The 16,910-nt window shown below is 35.9% G+C and overlaps 1 protein-coding gene across 1 annotated transcript in view; it reads right to left on the bottom strand.

The window, feature by feature from the left end:
- LOC143224212 (homeobox protein unc-42-like) overlaps positions 1–10,448 on the bottom strand; it is a 37,866-nt gene extending 27,418 nt beyond the window's left edge. The window contains exon 1 of the mRNA XM_076452637.1: positions 10,241–10,448. Coding sequence (XP_076308752.1) covers positions 10,241–10,367 — 127 coding nt within the window. The 5' untranslated portion in view covers positions 10,368–10,448. The remainder of the gene's footprint in view (positions 1–10,240) is intronic.
- Positions 10,449–16,910: the final 6,462 nt, after the last annotated feature.

Here is a 16,910-nt window from a genome sequence, read left to right as displayed (position 1 = left end):
TGGTTTGTTTGAAAACTATTATATTCATATTGAAAACAAAAACTTACATAGTGTGTGAACTTCAAGTAGACTGATTGAGACCACCACCTGCCTTGCATTATTATGGCAAGTTTAGTGAGAAAGCAACATATCATTGGTTCTTTCCAAATTTATGCATATTTAGCCAAAAGGACGTGTATTTTTGTGAATTTAATACAGTTCTATGCTTAATAATTCACCCTTGTAAAAGAGGTCTTAAGGAGGGTTTCGGCTTTTAAGTTGTGCAAACAGAACACTAGCGCAGTTATTTAATGTGCTAGGTATAGCTTTTTCTTACTCTTTACGATACTAATGTCTGTAATAAGACTCACTACTTCAAATGAGGTAAACAGCTGCACATAAAAGATTGGTTTATGGCAAGACTGTTAAAGTAAAGTAGTTCCAACATGAAGATTGTAATCGACTGTGGCATACACCAAAATTGTAGCAGCTCCTTGAATTCCTTTGTACTACACCTCAAAATTGTACGGCTGTTCTGTAAACATTAATCAAATAATGTGGAAAAGTGTATATAGCACACTGACAAACTTCTAGCAAACTAGTTGAACAAAATCACAGAAATTGACGGTTTGTTTGTTTGAAGTTAAGCACAAAGTTATACAATATCGATACCAGTGGTGGGCTATCTGTGCTCTGCCCATCACGGATATTGAAACCTGGTTTTTAGCACATGTAAGTCTGCAGAAATACTGGGCCAGAAAATAAGTATTATAATTACCAAGAGTGGCCTGGCATGGCCAAGCGCGTAAGGCGTGCGACTCGTAATCCGAGGGTCGCGGGTTCGCGCCCGCGTCGTGCTAAACATGCTCGCCCTCCCATCCGTGGGGATGTATAATGTGACGGTCAATCCTACTATTCGTTGGTAAAAGAGTAGCCCAAGAGTTGGCGGTGGGTTGTGATGACTAGCTGCCTTCCCTCTAGTCTTACACTGCTAAATTAGGGACGGCTAGCACAGATAGCCCTCGAGTAGCTTTGTGCGAAATTCCAAAACAAACAAAAACAAATTACCAAGAGGAGTCCATTAGCCTCAACTCTGAAGTGCGATGCCACAACACTTTATCTAGCGATGTCAATGATATCAGTGAGGAAGAGTCTTTACCTTAACACTTAGACTGTTGGGATGAACATCTGAAATTACAGAATCGCTATTCAGTCAGTATGGAGACTTTCACTACATTAGGTTTGAAGACCACAGTAAGAAGAACTGAGAACATTTGTGTGATATACTTATGTCGAGCATCAAATCGTATGTAGTGATAAAAACATAATGGCTTAATCAGTTGTGTTTAATTCCAAACAAACAAATTGTCAGTTTCTGGTGTTGAAAATCTACATAGAATTATGGCACTTTGACTGTTAGGTATAAGCAATATCAGGATATATGATAAAGAAAGCAAAGTGTGGATATTGCAAAGTGTTGGATTAAATGGAACATTTGAACGCGTGAGTTCCAATATCTCTTTAATTAACAGTAAAGAAGTTAGGTTAGTTCATTTCTTGAATTGTTTAAGATAGACAATACAGATTTTTATTTTCCCTTTTTAGTAGGTTATTATATTATAGTTAGAGAGATTTACTGTAATAAACAAAGTAAATGTAAGTTTCCACAATTAAGTAAAAGATTTTGTTTTTTTACAACTTACTTAAAAGGTGTTTACTTATACTTACGCCATGTGTTGCTTTATTTATATTATAATTTTACTACACATATGCATTACAAAATGTTCTCCACTTTATACTGTAATTTATTTTGTGGGTGTTGATATAGTAAAGTGAATTATGTGTTAGCCTACTTAGACATACTTTCTGTAAGGCCATAATGTATAGTATTTAAAGTGCCTACTCTGTCGTTGGAGTGTTTAGTCACATTGTTGAAAAAAATCATATGTACTTAAAAAGAAGCGAGGTTTTGTTCTGGAGAGAGGAAAGATTCATATTATCTATATAAGTCAACCAAAGTTCAATGCCCTTGGACTACACTGTATCTTGCTACATTCAGTATTAATCCTACTCATAATCGCTTGTCAAGATCTATGTTTTCACTCGTCTGAACCATTTTTGCAGCTTTTTCTGAATCACCTTAACTTTCTATTTCGTCCATTACTGTAATGTTGTAAATAATATACCTAGTGTTTGTGCAGCACACACTCAAACTTTATTTACTTATTTACATTATTATACATTACGCAAACTTACACCAACGTCCACGTTCATTTAGTTATGAGGATTTTTCCAGTGAAGAGTTGCTTATCTAAATAATTATAATTAATACGTAAGAAGACCTCATCTGGATTGTGTTTCATTATAAAAGATTATTCCAGGAAATTTTGACATCTTAACAAGTTACTACAAAGCATGTCTTTGCAAATTGTTGTGTAACTATTGTCTACGAAAACTCCGTAATAACTATTGAAGATAAGGTTGAACGCCATCTAAGAATTCAAGAGACTTTGTAGTTATTAAAACTAAAGTTAATTTTAAATCGAAGGAATTAAGTATATGTGCTTGTTCTCAAGGTATTAGTTCTGTTCTAACTCTGAATAAGTTCAATACGTAAGACTTTAAAAATGTTATTTATTTATATCAAAATGCATTGTTTAGAAATCATATACGTGTGGCTCTAAAACTGTGATTTATTCCACAAATATTTGAACGAATTTATTGTGTATTAAACTGATACATAATCTGCATTTTGAGATAGGACATTATCCTTTGTGTAGCTAGAATTATTCTTCCAATATGCCCCTAGTTTGTGCTAAACGAATTCCAAATTTGTCTGTAGTAACCGTACTAAATGTATTGCTTTGTTTTAAATTGCTGATTAATTAATTAACAAATTGTAGGGTCCAATATTATGGTTGATAACCAGTTAATATCTTAAGGATGTCTTAAGGAGGACTTTTTAAGTATCAGAGCAAACATTTAATTAAGTACTCAATGTTCATATGCACAACAGCACAAAACTGAATAAATTAAAGGACTAACAAACTTAACATTTTTAGGACACAACGAATACACTACAGATCTATATGTTAGAGAAGATGGCCGTGTGGTAATGAGACAAGAATCGCACACACAAGTGAAGCTAAACAGGCGTGTACAAGGCCAATTACCTAAAAATGTAATTCATTTAGCCAGCTAGCGAGATAACATAATTTGGAAATCCTTTCCTAATCATTCTAATATTTATTCAATATAACAGCGTATAATGAACATAAGCCTAATACTGTTGTTCTTCAAATCTCGACAGAAGATAGCAGCAGATTAATGAATAAACATAAAATTATTACTAACATGTAAAGTAAAGGTTACTAAAGGTGACAACTGTTCCTTTTGTGCAATATGTTTTGTTTCGAAAACTGGACAGCACTTCTTTAGAAATCTGTCCTTTCCTTATTTTATAGAGTTTTTTTTTTTCTTTTAAAAGTTTACAAACACACTCAAACAAAGCCTGAAATCAAATACGCTCATTTAGATCCTGACACTATGGTAAACTTGAAATTGCAGTTTTTATACAGTCATTCAAATAAAAGAACCATACAAATTTTTAAATTTTTACTACCTTATCCAAGTTATTTACATTTATTTTTATTTTTGTACAAATCAGCACAAGTGAATGTTATATTTGGTGTAAAGTGAGATATTCACTATAAACTTATCAATCCCATGCTGAGAGAAAGCACAGTTTTAATTTTTTGTAACGTTTAAATAGGTGATTCCTTTATTTCGTTGTTAAGCACAAAACTACACAATGCTGTTTCTAATATGGATATCGAAATGAGCTTCTGAGGAGTGGGAGTGAGCTATCCTTTAGTGCTACATGTAGCTGGGATAGATAAGTTTCCAGTCAGTCTAAGAGAAAGGTGAAGGTATCGGAGATTTTAAAAGAACTATAGAAAGACTACAGTGACCAAAACAGTTACGTGAATAGGTTTCTCCAAGATATTAATCATTCAAGTTTATCAGCCATAGTAAAAGGTTAATCAAATGTGTGCTGTAAGGGTTTGTTTGTTTGTTTTTTGAATTTCTCATAAAGCTACTCGAGGGCTATCTGTGCTAGCCGTCCCTAATTTAGCAGTGTAAGACTAACGGGAAGCAGCTAATTATCACCACCCACCGCCAACTCTTGGGCTACTCTTTTACCAACGAATAGTGGGATTAACCGTAACATTATAACGCCCCCATGGCTGAAAGGGCGAGCATGTTTGGTGCGACGGGGATGCGAACCCGCGACCCTCAGATTACGAGTCGCACACCTTAACACGCTTGGCCATGCCGGTCCCTGCTGTAAGGGTAATAGTAACTCTAAACATGAAGTCACATCATCGAACAGCACATTAATTGACAGAAATTCACTACAGAATGAACTACACCCATTTCTAGCCATACTTTGCGAAGAACGTTCCAACAAGGAGAACCTTGAAAAAGCCAGTGGACTCGATTACCAACAAGCAAAAATTTGTAAATAGAGTATAGATTGGACTAATAAATACTTGTGAAAGATAATTCAAATCAATGAATTACGTTTTTCCCTTTTTCGCACAAATGAGTGAAGACAAATTTGGAAAAAGTTGCAAGAATAACTCACCCCTCTGTGTGATTCCAACTGTCTCAAGCTTTTGGTAGTGGAGTCAGGGCTTAGGATATGTCTTCCTAACATACGCTGAACTCTTTGATCTAATTGAAAATTACACTGAAAGTCACAGCTGACCTAAGCATTGTTTCTGATTAAGAGAATCTAGGATTAGAGACAGCTTCTACCTGCTGTGTCCAAGTTATTCAAGTGTAGTTTGAGAAGCATGATGGAAACTTTGGGTATTTTCCATGACTACCACAATTCTAAACTCTCAATGCAATTTAACATAAGTGGAATAAGGTTGAAAGACACATTTGCTTTCACGATTCTCTGTCAATCTCGCTACATGAATTGTGCACAATTTTAATGACTGCCTGAGGATAACTCTTCAGGACACCTTACATCATCTTGCGGTACCATAAAAGAAACATTTTCTTAAAAATAGATGAACATAGTCGAATGTTTTCAAGAGACGTTAACCATTTGTTTTTTGCCTTTTAAGAATTGCACCTCATGCTATAAATTCACAAATAAAATCTATTTTTATTACTATTGCGAATGAGAATCTGACATCAAATCAGTTTTAAACGCTAAAACGATTATCCAATCTTATACGAAACATGCAATGGCATGTATGGGAATCATTTGAAATAAAACAGATAGTCTTTAGAGAAATTAATCTGTCATCTCAGGAAAATGCAGTAACTATAAATATGTTTGTTTTCAGAAACAAATCTGCACATTTTTCTTGCCAGTAGCTTGTAAGTCTCAGAGGAACTAGTGAACAAGACAGGAACAGTAACTGTAAAAATTAAATGGAATTTACATATATTACCCGCCAAATAAGTTAAGATAAATTCATAAGAATCACCAATGGAAAAGTATTGTTAGCTGTAACATTGTTCTCTATTACTACTGTTGGATTGTATTCCACAGAAAATTATTTTCTTAAGAAAATTACATTTATGGCTTGACGTCATGAATACGTGTGACGTCAAAACACCAAATGGCCTAATAGTCGCACATGTAGACAAAAGAAACAGCTTAAATAATATACTAAAATAACTGTAATTTTCTGTTGCTTGATAACTGTCTTTACGTCAACGATGTGATGAAAGTATTGTAACACCAGATTTGTTTCCAAAAGACTTGAACAATTGAATATCTTTATCAATTTAAAGCACTGCTCACACAAAATTAACATTTATTTCTAACTTTCGGCCCGACATGGCCAAGCGTGTTAAGGCGTACGACTCGTAATCTGAGGGTCGCGGGTTCGCATCCCCGTCGCGCCAAACATGCTCGCCCTTTCAGCCGTGGGGGCGTTATAATGTGACGGTCACTCCCACTATTCGTTGGTAAATGAGTAGCCCAAGAGTTGGGCTCTAGTCTTACACTGCTAAATTAGGGACGGCTAGCACAGATAGCCCTCGAGTAGCTTTGTGTGAAATTCAAAAACAAACAAACATTTCTACCTTTTAGAGAGAAATTTTTACCAGAAATACAAAGAATAACCAGGAACCTATCACTAATTTAACATATTTTTACATCATATGAGTATTGTACAATTTTCAAATTAGAGAAACATTATGAAAAAAGCAGGGACAAAAACATTGTCCATCTGGCACTCTATAGAAATGTCCCATAAAAATATATGTCTAGTAACTTCTTAAAATGTGTATAAAACAAGATGTTTTAACTTTACCAATGTCATATGTTATCTATACAGCTTTTGAAAAAGTATCTATCTATCCCTTACCGCGCTTGTTACATACTGGCGTTAGCTTTTTGAAGTTTCAATTTGTTGGTAAGATCTCTTTGCTAATGATTGTATTGCATTACGACCTGTCCAAGAATTTAGTAAAGCAAAACCATCCTAAATAAGTAAACTTATTTTCTTACTGGCCATATACACGGTTTACCTGCAGGAAAAGGTAGTGATTTCAGTCTGTACATCTCAACATGATCCTTTCTTTTATCTCTCAATACCTTATTTTGGATATCTTTATTTCAATAAATAAATCCATTTTCTTTGCACCTATTTCTACTAGCATATCATGAGTAATATTCTAATCACGTGTCAGATGTATGAAATATGTTAAAAGCGATTGCCTGAATAGTTGTCATGGTTTGTTTCTCTAGAACTTTCATGCAGAGCTACACATGAACCTGTTCATAATCTTGAAAGCAGTTACTTAACAACACCCATTGTCAACTGTTACCTGACTGAATAATCGGTTTTAACTGTCATTATATAGAGCATCCATGATCCCACAGTGTGAAGGGCGATTTTTCTTTGTTTTGATTTTTGCTGCATTGAGTCTCGAACCGTGAACCTCCGGATTCACAGTGTGGATACTTTAATCCCTAATCACAGCAACCCGAGAATTGTAATGAATAGCGAAACAGGCTAGGTGGATATAAATCGCTGGTAGTGATTTAACTTTAATACTATAGATCAACTTAAAGAAAAACGTTTACAAGAAAAGTAGTTCTATTTTTCATATAATGATAATAATAAACAATTTCAAAAATTAAACCAGCAAACGTAAATAAAAAAAAAGCATTTGAATGTTTTGTTCCTGTCATGTGAAGTTTAGAACACGTTAAGAAGTCTGAAATATATTAGGCAATTTGAAACGTAACTTATTGAAATTCCGGTAAATTTATAACATATGTTTGCACACAAAATAAACAATAAAAAACGCACCGAATGATCACAGTGAACGCTTGAAAATAACAAATGTGTACATGTCGTCCTAAAATTGTTTGTTTTATGAATTTCGAATAAAGCTACTCGAGGGCTATCTGTGCTAGCCGTCCTTAATTTAGCAGTGCAAGACTAGAGGGAAGGCAGCTAGTCATCACCACCCACCGCCAACTCTTGGGCTACGAATAGTGGGAGTAACCGTCACATTATACTGCCCCCACGACTGAAAGGGCGAGCATGTTTGGCACGAAGGGGATGCAAACCCACAACCCTCAGATTATGAGTCGCACGCCTTAACACACTTGGCCATGCCGGGCCTCGTCCTAAACTGTACTCAAGAGTGGATATCTAAACAAGTCAGCAGTTTACCGGTCGACATGGTTTTAGTATTATAACCTAGGTGAATTCCATTCACGTGTCTGATCATCTATCAGTTCTTAACTCTGAAGGTTGTACTTTTGCTCATAATTTGTGCTAGTTTCTGAGACATTACTGTTTGTGTAACACACGCTTGTAAGTGGGAGTCCAGTTTATTTTCTGTATATAAATATGATTTTTGATTTACAATCATGTGAAAAAGTTAAGACACCCTATGAAAGCCTGCGTATTTTTGTAACATTTTTGGATATATAGATATTTAATCTCAATTTTAACAATACTGAGAGATTATAGGAATATAACTAAACAATTAAAACTGAAGAAAAGACTTTTCAAGATCTTCTGTAAATGTAATTCTACAAAAATGCATATTCTAACTGAGGAAAAAGTTAAGACACCCTACCCCCTAATGGCTAGTGTTACCCCCCTTTGGCTGAAATAACTGCAGTGAGACGCTTTTTGTAGCCATCTACCAGTCTCTGACATCGGTCTGAAGAAAGTTTGCCTCACTCCTCAATGCAGAATTCTTTTAGCTGTGAGATGTTTGAGGGGTTTCTTGCATGTACAACCCGTTTCAAGTCACCCTTCAGCATCTCAATGGGATTAAGATCTGGGCTTTGACTCGGACATTCCAGGACTCTCCATTTCTTAGTTTTAAGCCAGTCCTTGGTGGATTTACTGGTATGTTTTGGGTCATTGTCGTATTGCAGGGTCCAGTTCCGCTTCAGCTTTAAGTTTCTTACAGATGTTCTCACATGATCCTCAAGCACCCTCTGATACACAGTATAATTCATGGTGGATTCTATGATTGTGAGCTGTCCAGGCCCATGCTGCAGAAAAGTAGCCCCAAACCATGACACTTCCACCTCCATGATTCAAAGTTGGTATGAGGTTCTTTTCCTGGAATACTGTATTTGGTTTACGCCAAACATGTCCTCTGTTCTGGTGTCCAAATAATTCAGTTTTGAACACATCTATCCAAAGAACATTGTTCCAGAAGTCCTGGTCTTTGTCTAAATTCTCTCTGGCCTTAATGTTTCTCTTAGAGAGCAAAGGTTTCCTCCTTGCATACCTCCCATGCAAGTAAAACTTGTGTAGTCTCTTTCTGATTGTAGAGGCATGCACTTTCACATCAACAGTAGCCAGAGCCTGCTGTAAGTCCCGTGATGACATGTTAGGGTGTTTGGAGACCTCTTTTAGCATCTTGTGGTCTACTCTTGGAGTGGACTTGCTTGGAGGACCAGACCTGGGCATGTTGGCAGTTGTTTTGAAAACCCTCCACTTGTTGACTATTTTCTGGACAGTGGAATGGCTGATTTCAAAATCTTTTGGGATCTTTATAAATCCCGTACTAGACATATAAGCTGCTACAATTTTCTTTCTAAAAGAAAATCCACCAAGACAGTTAGTTTGGTGTGCTTCTGACTGTTGAAGTGAGAGTGAGCACCATGGTGAGAGCAAAAGAGCTGTCTGAGGTTTAAATAGGTCAAGCCTCATTCAAAATGCTAAGTAACGATCTTCTAATAATGTGCACCTGGTGTGATACACCTGTGCTGAGTTGAGCCATTTAAAGTGGGAGTAAATGTGGGGGTGTCCTAACTTTTTCCTCAGTTAGAATATGCATTTTTGTAGAATTACATTTACAGAAGATCTTAAAAAGTCTTTTCTTTAGGTTTAATTGTTTAGTTATATTCCTATAATCTCTCAGTATTGTTAAAATTGAGATTAAATATCTATATATCCATAAATGTTACAAAAATACACAGGCTTTCATAGGGTGTCCTAACTTTTTCACATGACTGTAGCGTCGTGAGTATTGCCTGACCTGTGCATAGAAACACCAAATGAAATAACCAAAATGTATTTAAAAATTTCCAATATGAAAACTATTAGTTCGTAATACACAGTAATTAATAAGTCAAATTACGTGACAGTGAATACACAAGAAAACAGACCAGATATTTTATTGTAATATGTTTGAAATAGAAATCTTTAAAAAATAAAAAGTTAATAACTACATATATTATACGCATATAGTTAAGGAACTTTAACTTGGAACAGAATATATCATACTATACCTTCCATAAAAATATATACTTATAGTTACAGTTTAAGAAGATTTGAATATTGTAATTATTAAGGAATTTACATAGTAATTTTGTTACATAAATAATATTCAAATATATCAATAATAATCATGTGTTAGCCTTGTTGTTCACCCCTAATATACTTTAAAGTGAAAAAGTAAAAATAAATAAATAAATTTAAACTCTAATAGATTTTTACGGGAACAGAAATTCATTTAGGTCTTGCTTTCGCAAATAATTAAGGCCAAGCGTCAAATCGCTAATGATGTACTCTATCCAATCAGCGGCACATTGAATGTACTAGCATGTCAACTTTCATTCCAATAATGGTGTCTGAACTGAGAAGTGGAACTTACATTCAATTAGACCCTATAAAACGCTGCGCCGCATAGAATTTAGTATGATTTATTGAATTTATTAGGAACATCATGCTGAGCATGCCCCACTTACCACCATGCTCCACAAGCGAACGGGAAACGGAAGTCCCGCTGTTCAAACCGTAAATGGCTACAAAATCGTCCGGTTTTCGTTTATCCGAAATTCGTTCGTCCCTTAAAACCCTTTGGTCCTCTGCCATGGTCGTCACAAGTGGACTTTGTGTCCAGAAGGTCGTTTTTCCAGACAACCAGAGAATAACTGAAGATCTAACCAAAAGTGACTAACGAAGTTACATCAGAAACAGCCTTATAAGCTATACTGCTGTGCCTATTATGTACTGAAAACCTGAACCAATAAAACTTGCATTTGGTCGAGGGGTCAGAACGGCCAAACGGAATCTCGCATCTTATTTGGTTTGTGATTGGTTAAGCAGATATATAAGGCGTGCCAAAAGTATGTGCCGTCCTACCAAGATCCCGCCGTTCACGTGGTAAGGAAAATTCTCCTAAATAAAAAGGATTTCCTCGGTTTACGTTTACTTTAATGGATCTCAAGCAAATATATAATTTATAGATGTAAACATATATATATCTACATACGTATATTCCATACTTTTGTCCTTTTATACGAAATTATACATCTTATCAAACTTTATATAAAACTCTTTTCGGTATGTATACAAAATCGACAAAAAACACAAGATAATTTTGAGCTTTTAACATTTATCAAATAAAGGATAGAAATTATTCTAAGTTCTTCATATGCCTTCCAAACGTGTATGTAATGAAGCATGAATGAAATCAGGGCTTTTTCGAAAACCACTCTATATTTCTGACCTAACAAGATGGAACAGAAGACGTCAGCTCGATAAGATGATTATAACGTAAATTTATTGTACTAAATTACTTTCAGAGAAGTAGTGCAAAATTAAATCAGCGAGACTGAGCGAGGTGAGTGACGCAGCTTCACGTGCGCATCAGAAGGAGATGTACCGTTAGTGAAGTTGGTGGTCTCATATCACACGTGGATGTTCAAACACTGTTAAAGATGGTTTCTAACAAAAGTTTTACAGGTGGAAACAGGTTAAAATAACGGTAATCAAAGTCATGTTACTGGTAATACTAATGGAAATTGTTTTCAGTGTATACTCCAATCGGAATACACGCAAGAACGTATCCTTGTATCCTAGAAAGGTAAGATACACGTATTTTTCACACCTGCAGTGAGAATTTTAAAATCAAAATATTTCTGAATACCAATGATTTTTTTCTCTTTCCAACTAAATAAGATTTCAATCAATTTGTGAAAGACAGTCAGTGATCTCTTCTAATGGTTGAAGTTAGCACATACGATATTTTCTTTCTTACATTCATAATTCGACATTGTAAATATATATATATATATATACTGAATAATAATAATAACTTAGCATAAGTTATTTAAGCAATATAAAAATAATAATGGTTAAAATTTTATATACAGAAACTCTCAGCAAATTATCATTGTCCTTAAGCTTATGTTTAAACTGTATGTATACAATGTAAGATTTTACTGGCTGATTTAAGTTCACGTTTTATACTTGACACATTAGCTAACTTCGCTAGTACTTTCGATGTATAGGCTAGGGAAAGGTTGAATTATATTTTTGAATATTATTTATATTACATGCATAAGAAAGACGTTTAATAAAACTGACCAGTTGATTACTTCGCAGAAGGTTAGTTATTCTCAAATAATTTCAGACTTCGTAACATTGACAAGGTTAAGATTGTGTTACATTAATTAATCAAACCAAGAAGTGTCTCTTTTTGCTATTGATACTTGACAATATAGTAAAACAAATGTATGTTCATGTATTAAAAATTTGCATATCCCCTAAACGTCCTTCGGGTAGTATTGTAAATGACTCGTTTTCTACACTTTCCTTCTCCTGACTATTGTAACTAGTTTCTCTAAAATACTACAAACAACTAACACAGGCCTGCAATGATTTTTTTGTTTTGAAAATTTTATATGTTCCTGTACGACGAATCCGAAAATGTTGTCCATTTTTCTCCATCACGTAGAGAATTTTAACAAAATTTTTACGTACTTTTACATAACTGAATTATTTTCATTGAAATCGGGTCACATTTTGATATGCTTAAAATGTTGACAACCACTATCTATAGATTTCCCTAGACCAATCGCGACGTGAGAGTTTTATCGATCGTTCTAGAACCAAGACATAATAATAAAAAATGTTTATTTGGGTAAACTGGATAATAATTACCTCTAAATAAGAGTTTTTCTTGTCAATTTGTAAAATATCCTTATGTAATACAAAAAATCGAAATCTGCTTAGCTGAACTGTAGAAAAATCCGTTATTAAAACCCAAATAACTTTTATGAAGTTAAAATTCGTAGGTTTGTGTAATCTACATTTCATGACCATATTTATAACATGTGAACAGATTATCTAACAACCAAGAATAATGTTACTTCTAGAACAGAATGCAACATTATAAATTGTTTATCTGTTCTGAAACAATTCTCAATGAAGCAACCAGAAAATACGGCTTCTAGGGCTTTCAATGAGCCGTGGACCACTTACTGGGGTCTAAGACTGTCAGTGGCTTAGCTAAGGGGGGCAAGGGGGTACATCTGTCCCCGGACGCAGCAGCGAGGGTGGAGGTGCCAAACTGATATTACAAAATTAGGAATTATGGCTTACATTTTGTCACGAGGGGGCGTGAAAACTGACTTTGTCCACGAGCGCTGTAAACCTTATCTACGCAACTGAAGACTGTAAGCGGCTCATTTTCTTGACAATATTACTGAAGAATAAAATAGAGAAAGTTTTCATAAAACTCCCCTATCTTGTTGTGAACAGTTCGATTTAAATTTTTTATCTAGTTTAATAAAAACAAACAAAAACTGCTGTGATTGTGAAACATTACTCTGTGGGGTATTGTTAATATCTCGATTTATTGTCTATACTGCTCTATAAAATAGTACAAAGGTCTGTTTCGTAAATCTAATTTCCTGGGTTTCTGTGAACGGTTTCTTTTATCAGAACCTGAAACTTCGTGTTAGAGTTTGTTTCTATCGAAAAGCTATACAAGTTATTCTCTGGTCGCCACAAGCAACCCCACCCTGGATTTTAGTACAAGTCCTTAAATTTATCATTGATTCATCAGGATGGAGGGTTTGTTTGTTTTGTTTGTTTTTTGGAATTTCGCACAAAGCTACTCGAGGGCTATCTGTGCTAGCCGTCCCTAATTTAGCAGTGTAAGACTAGAGGGAAGGCAGCTAGTCATCACCACCCACCGCCAACTCTTGGGCTTCTCTTTTACCAACGAATAGTGGGATTGACCGTCACATTATAACGCCCCCACGGCTGGGAGGGCGAGCATGTTTGGCGCGACTTGGGCGCGAACCCGCGACCCTCGGATTGCGAAGCACACGCCTTAACGCGCTAGGCCATGCCAGGCCCAGGATGGAGGGAAAAAAATGTAAGACATTTCAAAAAAAACCAAAAAACTTTAATATTCAACTTACCGAAAATACGGTACATGTTCGTTTTGCAGACATTTGAATGAATACAATATTTGCTGGATACTTAAACTGAAAATATAATAATTTGTGGCAATTATTTAATTCTTGTTATTAAGTATAAAACTACAAAAAGGATTATATGTGCTCTGTCCACAAAGAGTATAGGAGCCGGCTGAGAGCGGTCTTCTGTCTTGATATACTCTGCTGGCCAAAATCTTCAGGCCAATGAACATCACGAAAAAAATATGCATTTTGCGTTGTTAGACTCAACCACTTATTTGAGTAGAGCATCGAAAGATGATAATAAAAAATGGAAAATAAAAATAAAAAAGGAAAATAAAAATAAATAACTTTTTTAGCATTTGATAGGGAAAATGTGAACACTATGAAATTTGTCTAAATACTAGCTGGTCAAAAGTTTAAGACCATACTGAAACGAAGCGTTAATCGGTGAACAGGTAACGAAATTTAGTCATCTGTGTTCAAGCATTAGCATTGTCAACATCTCCCACTGACATCTCCTGTGTTATATTGGGCAAAAACATGGGAAAGGCTAAAATGGTTGACGGAGTTTGAACGTGGAAGAATTGTCGAGCTGCAAAAGCAAGGTCTCTCTCAACGTGCCATCGCTGGTGAGATTGGGCGAAGTACAATTGCTGTTACAAACTTCTTAAAAGATCCTGAAGGATACGGAACGAGAATTTTAAGTGGTTGGTCCAAGAAAATTTCGCAGGCGTTGAGCAAGAGGATTCGACGGGCTGTCTGGCAAGACTTCAGCCGATCGTCGAACTAGACTAAGGCCCTTAAGGACGCAGAATGCAGCTCAAGAACAATAAGACGGCATCTACGAGAGAAAGGCTTTAAAAATCGTAAACTTCTTCAAAGTCCACGCCTCCTTCCACACTACGAAACAGCTCGATTAAACTTTGCTGAGAAGCACCAAACATGGAACGTAGAAAAGTAGAAGAAGGTTTTGTTCTCTGATGAGAAGAAATTTAACCTGGATGGTCCAGACGGCTTCTAACGTTGTTGGCGCTATAAGGATATCCCACCGGATACATTTTCTAAACGACACAGTGGAGAAAGTTCCATCATGATCTGGGATGCTTTCTCATTCCATAGAACAATGGAGCTTCAGGTTATACAGGGGCGTCAAACAGCAGCTGGTTACATTGGCATGTTGGAGAGAGCATCCTTACTGACTGAAGACCCTCGCTTGTGTGGAAATGACTGGATCTTTCAGCAGGACAACGCTGCAATCCACAATGCCCGCAGGACAAAGAACTTTTTCATGGCGAATTATGTGATTCTTTTGGACCATCCAGGGAGTTCGCCCGAACTGAACTCCATTGAAGATGTTTGGGGGTGGATGGCAAGGGAAATCTATAGAAATGGACGTTAATTCCAAACAGTGCATGATTTTCGTGAAGCCATCTTCATCACTTGGAATAACATTCCAGTCAGCCTTCTGCAAACGCTTATATCGACCATGCCAAAGCGAATGTTTGAAGTTATTCGCAATGACGGCCGTGTAACTCACTACTGAGACCTCTTGTTGGGCATATCCTGCCCTGTTTAGGACTTCTTTTTGGTATGGTCTTAAACTTTTGAACAGCTAATATTTAGGCTAATTTCATAGTGTTCACATTTTCCCTACTAAATCCTGAAAAAGTTTTTTATTTTTATTTTCCCTTTTCATCTTTCGAAGATCTACTCAAATAAGCGGTTGAGTCTAACAACGCAAAATGCATATTTTTTCTTTATGTTCATTGGCCTTAAGATTTTGGCCAGCAGTGTATATATTATTAAATACATGTTAAAAAATAATGGCATCAATACCAGTACACAATAGCCCGGCATGGCCAACCGTGTTAAGGCGTGCGACTCGTAATCTGAGGGTCGCAGGTTAGTATCCCCGTCGTGTGAAACATATTCGTTCTTTCAGCCGTGGAGGCGTTATAATGTAACGGTCAAACCCGCTATTCGTAGTCCAAGAACTGGCGGTGGGTGGTGATGAGGAGCTGCCTTTCCTCTAGTCTTACACTGTTAAACTAGGGACGGCTAGCACAGATAGCCCTCGTGTAGCTTTGTGCAAAATTCAAAAAAACAAACCAATACACAATTGTGTTTTGCTCCCTAAATTAATATTCACTGATCACATTCACACATAATAAATGAGCTAAATGGATCGATATGATAATAAATGTACAAATTAATATTTATTTTTTTGCTGAAGTTAATATACATATGTAACATTACATGTGATGAATATTTTATAATACAAACTGACATGAAGACAGTTTATAATAGCCTATGTACCACATTGTAAATCATATTACTATCTTCATTAATCACGTCTGGAAATTATGTAAATCACAAAGACACAATTATCCTTTCTTATAGTTTCGAATGTTTTACATTATTTGATGTCACAAGTCTTCACCTACTTCCATGACGTTGTGATACTGCTACACAACAGAAATCTGTACTAGAAAGTTTAGGGCTGTTGGATTTACTTCTCCGTTCTTCGCGCTTGACATGGCCAGGTGGTTAAGGTGCTTGACTTACAATCTAAGGGTCGCCGATTCGACATCAAATATGCTCGCCCTTTCGGCCGCAAGGATGTTATATTGTGAGTTCAATCCCATTATTGGTTGGTAAAAGAGTAGCCCAAGAGTTGGCGGTGGATGGTGATGACTAGCCACCTTCCCTCTAGTCTTACACTGCTAAATTGGGAACGGTTAGCGCAGGTATCCCTCGTGTAGCTTTGCGCGAAATTTAAAACAAACAAACATCTCTGTTCTTGACCAATCATGGTCACGTCTTTGCACAATTGAACTATCATTAAGTTTCCAAATATACGATAGCTATTGCGCCATTTATTGTTTCAGTTTTTGTGATTTGTTTCAACGTTTTAATATTTGATTATGTTCACTCCTGAATGATTTTGTTTGTTTGTTTTTGCTTCATTTCTTTCATTTCACCATTTTTTGAACTATTAAGATTTATACAAGTTTAATGGGCATCATGTTTTTCTATACTTACATACGAGGATATTTTGACTCAATTTTATATTTAATTGAAATCTTTCGAATGTATGTCTTTTCTGCAGTTTTCATTGTTATGAAATACAATGGGCTATCTGTGCTCTGCTCACAACGGGTATTGACACTCGGTTTTTAGCGTTGTAAGTCCGCAGACACTC

Source organism: Tachypleus tridentatus, chromosome 8, assembly GCF_004210375.1.
Source record: "Tachypleus tridentatus isolate NWPU-2018 chromosome 8, ASM421037v1, whole genome shotgun sequence".
NCBI classification, from domain to species: domain Eukaryota; kingdom Metazoa; phylum Arthropoda; class Merostomata; order Xiphosura; family Limulidae; genus Tachypleus; species Tachypleus tridentatus.
Note: the sequence above shows the minus strand (reverse complement) of the source record. Positions and strands in the feature narration are given on the sequence as shown.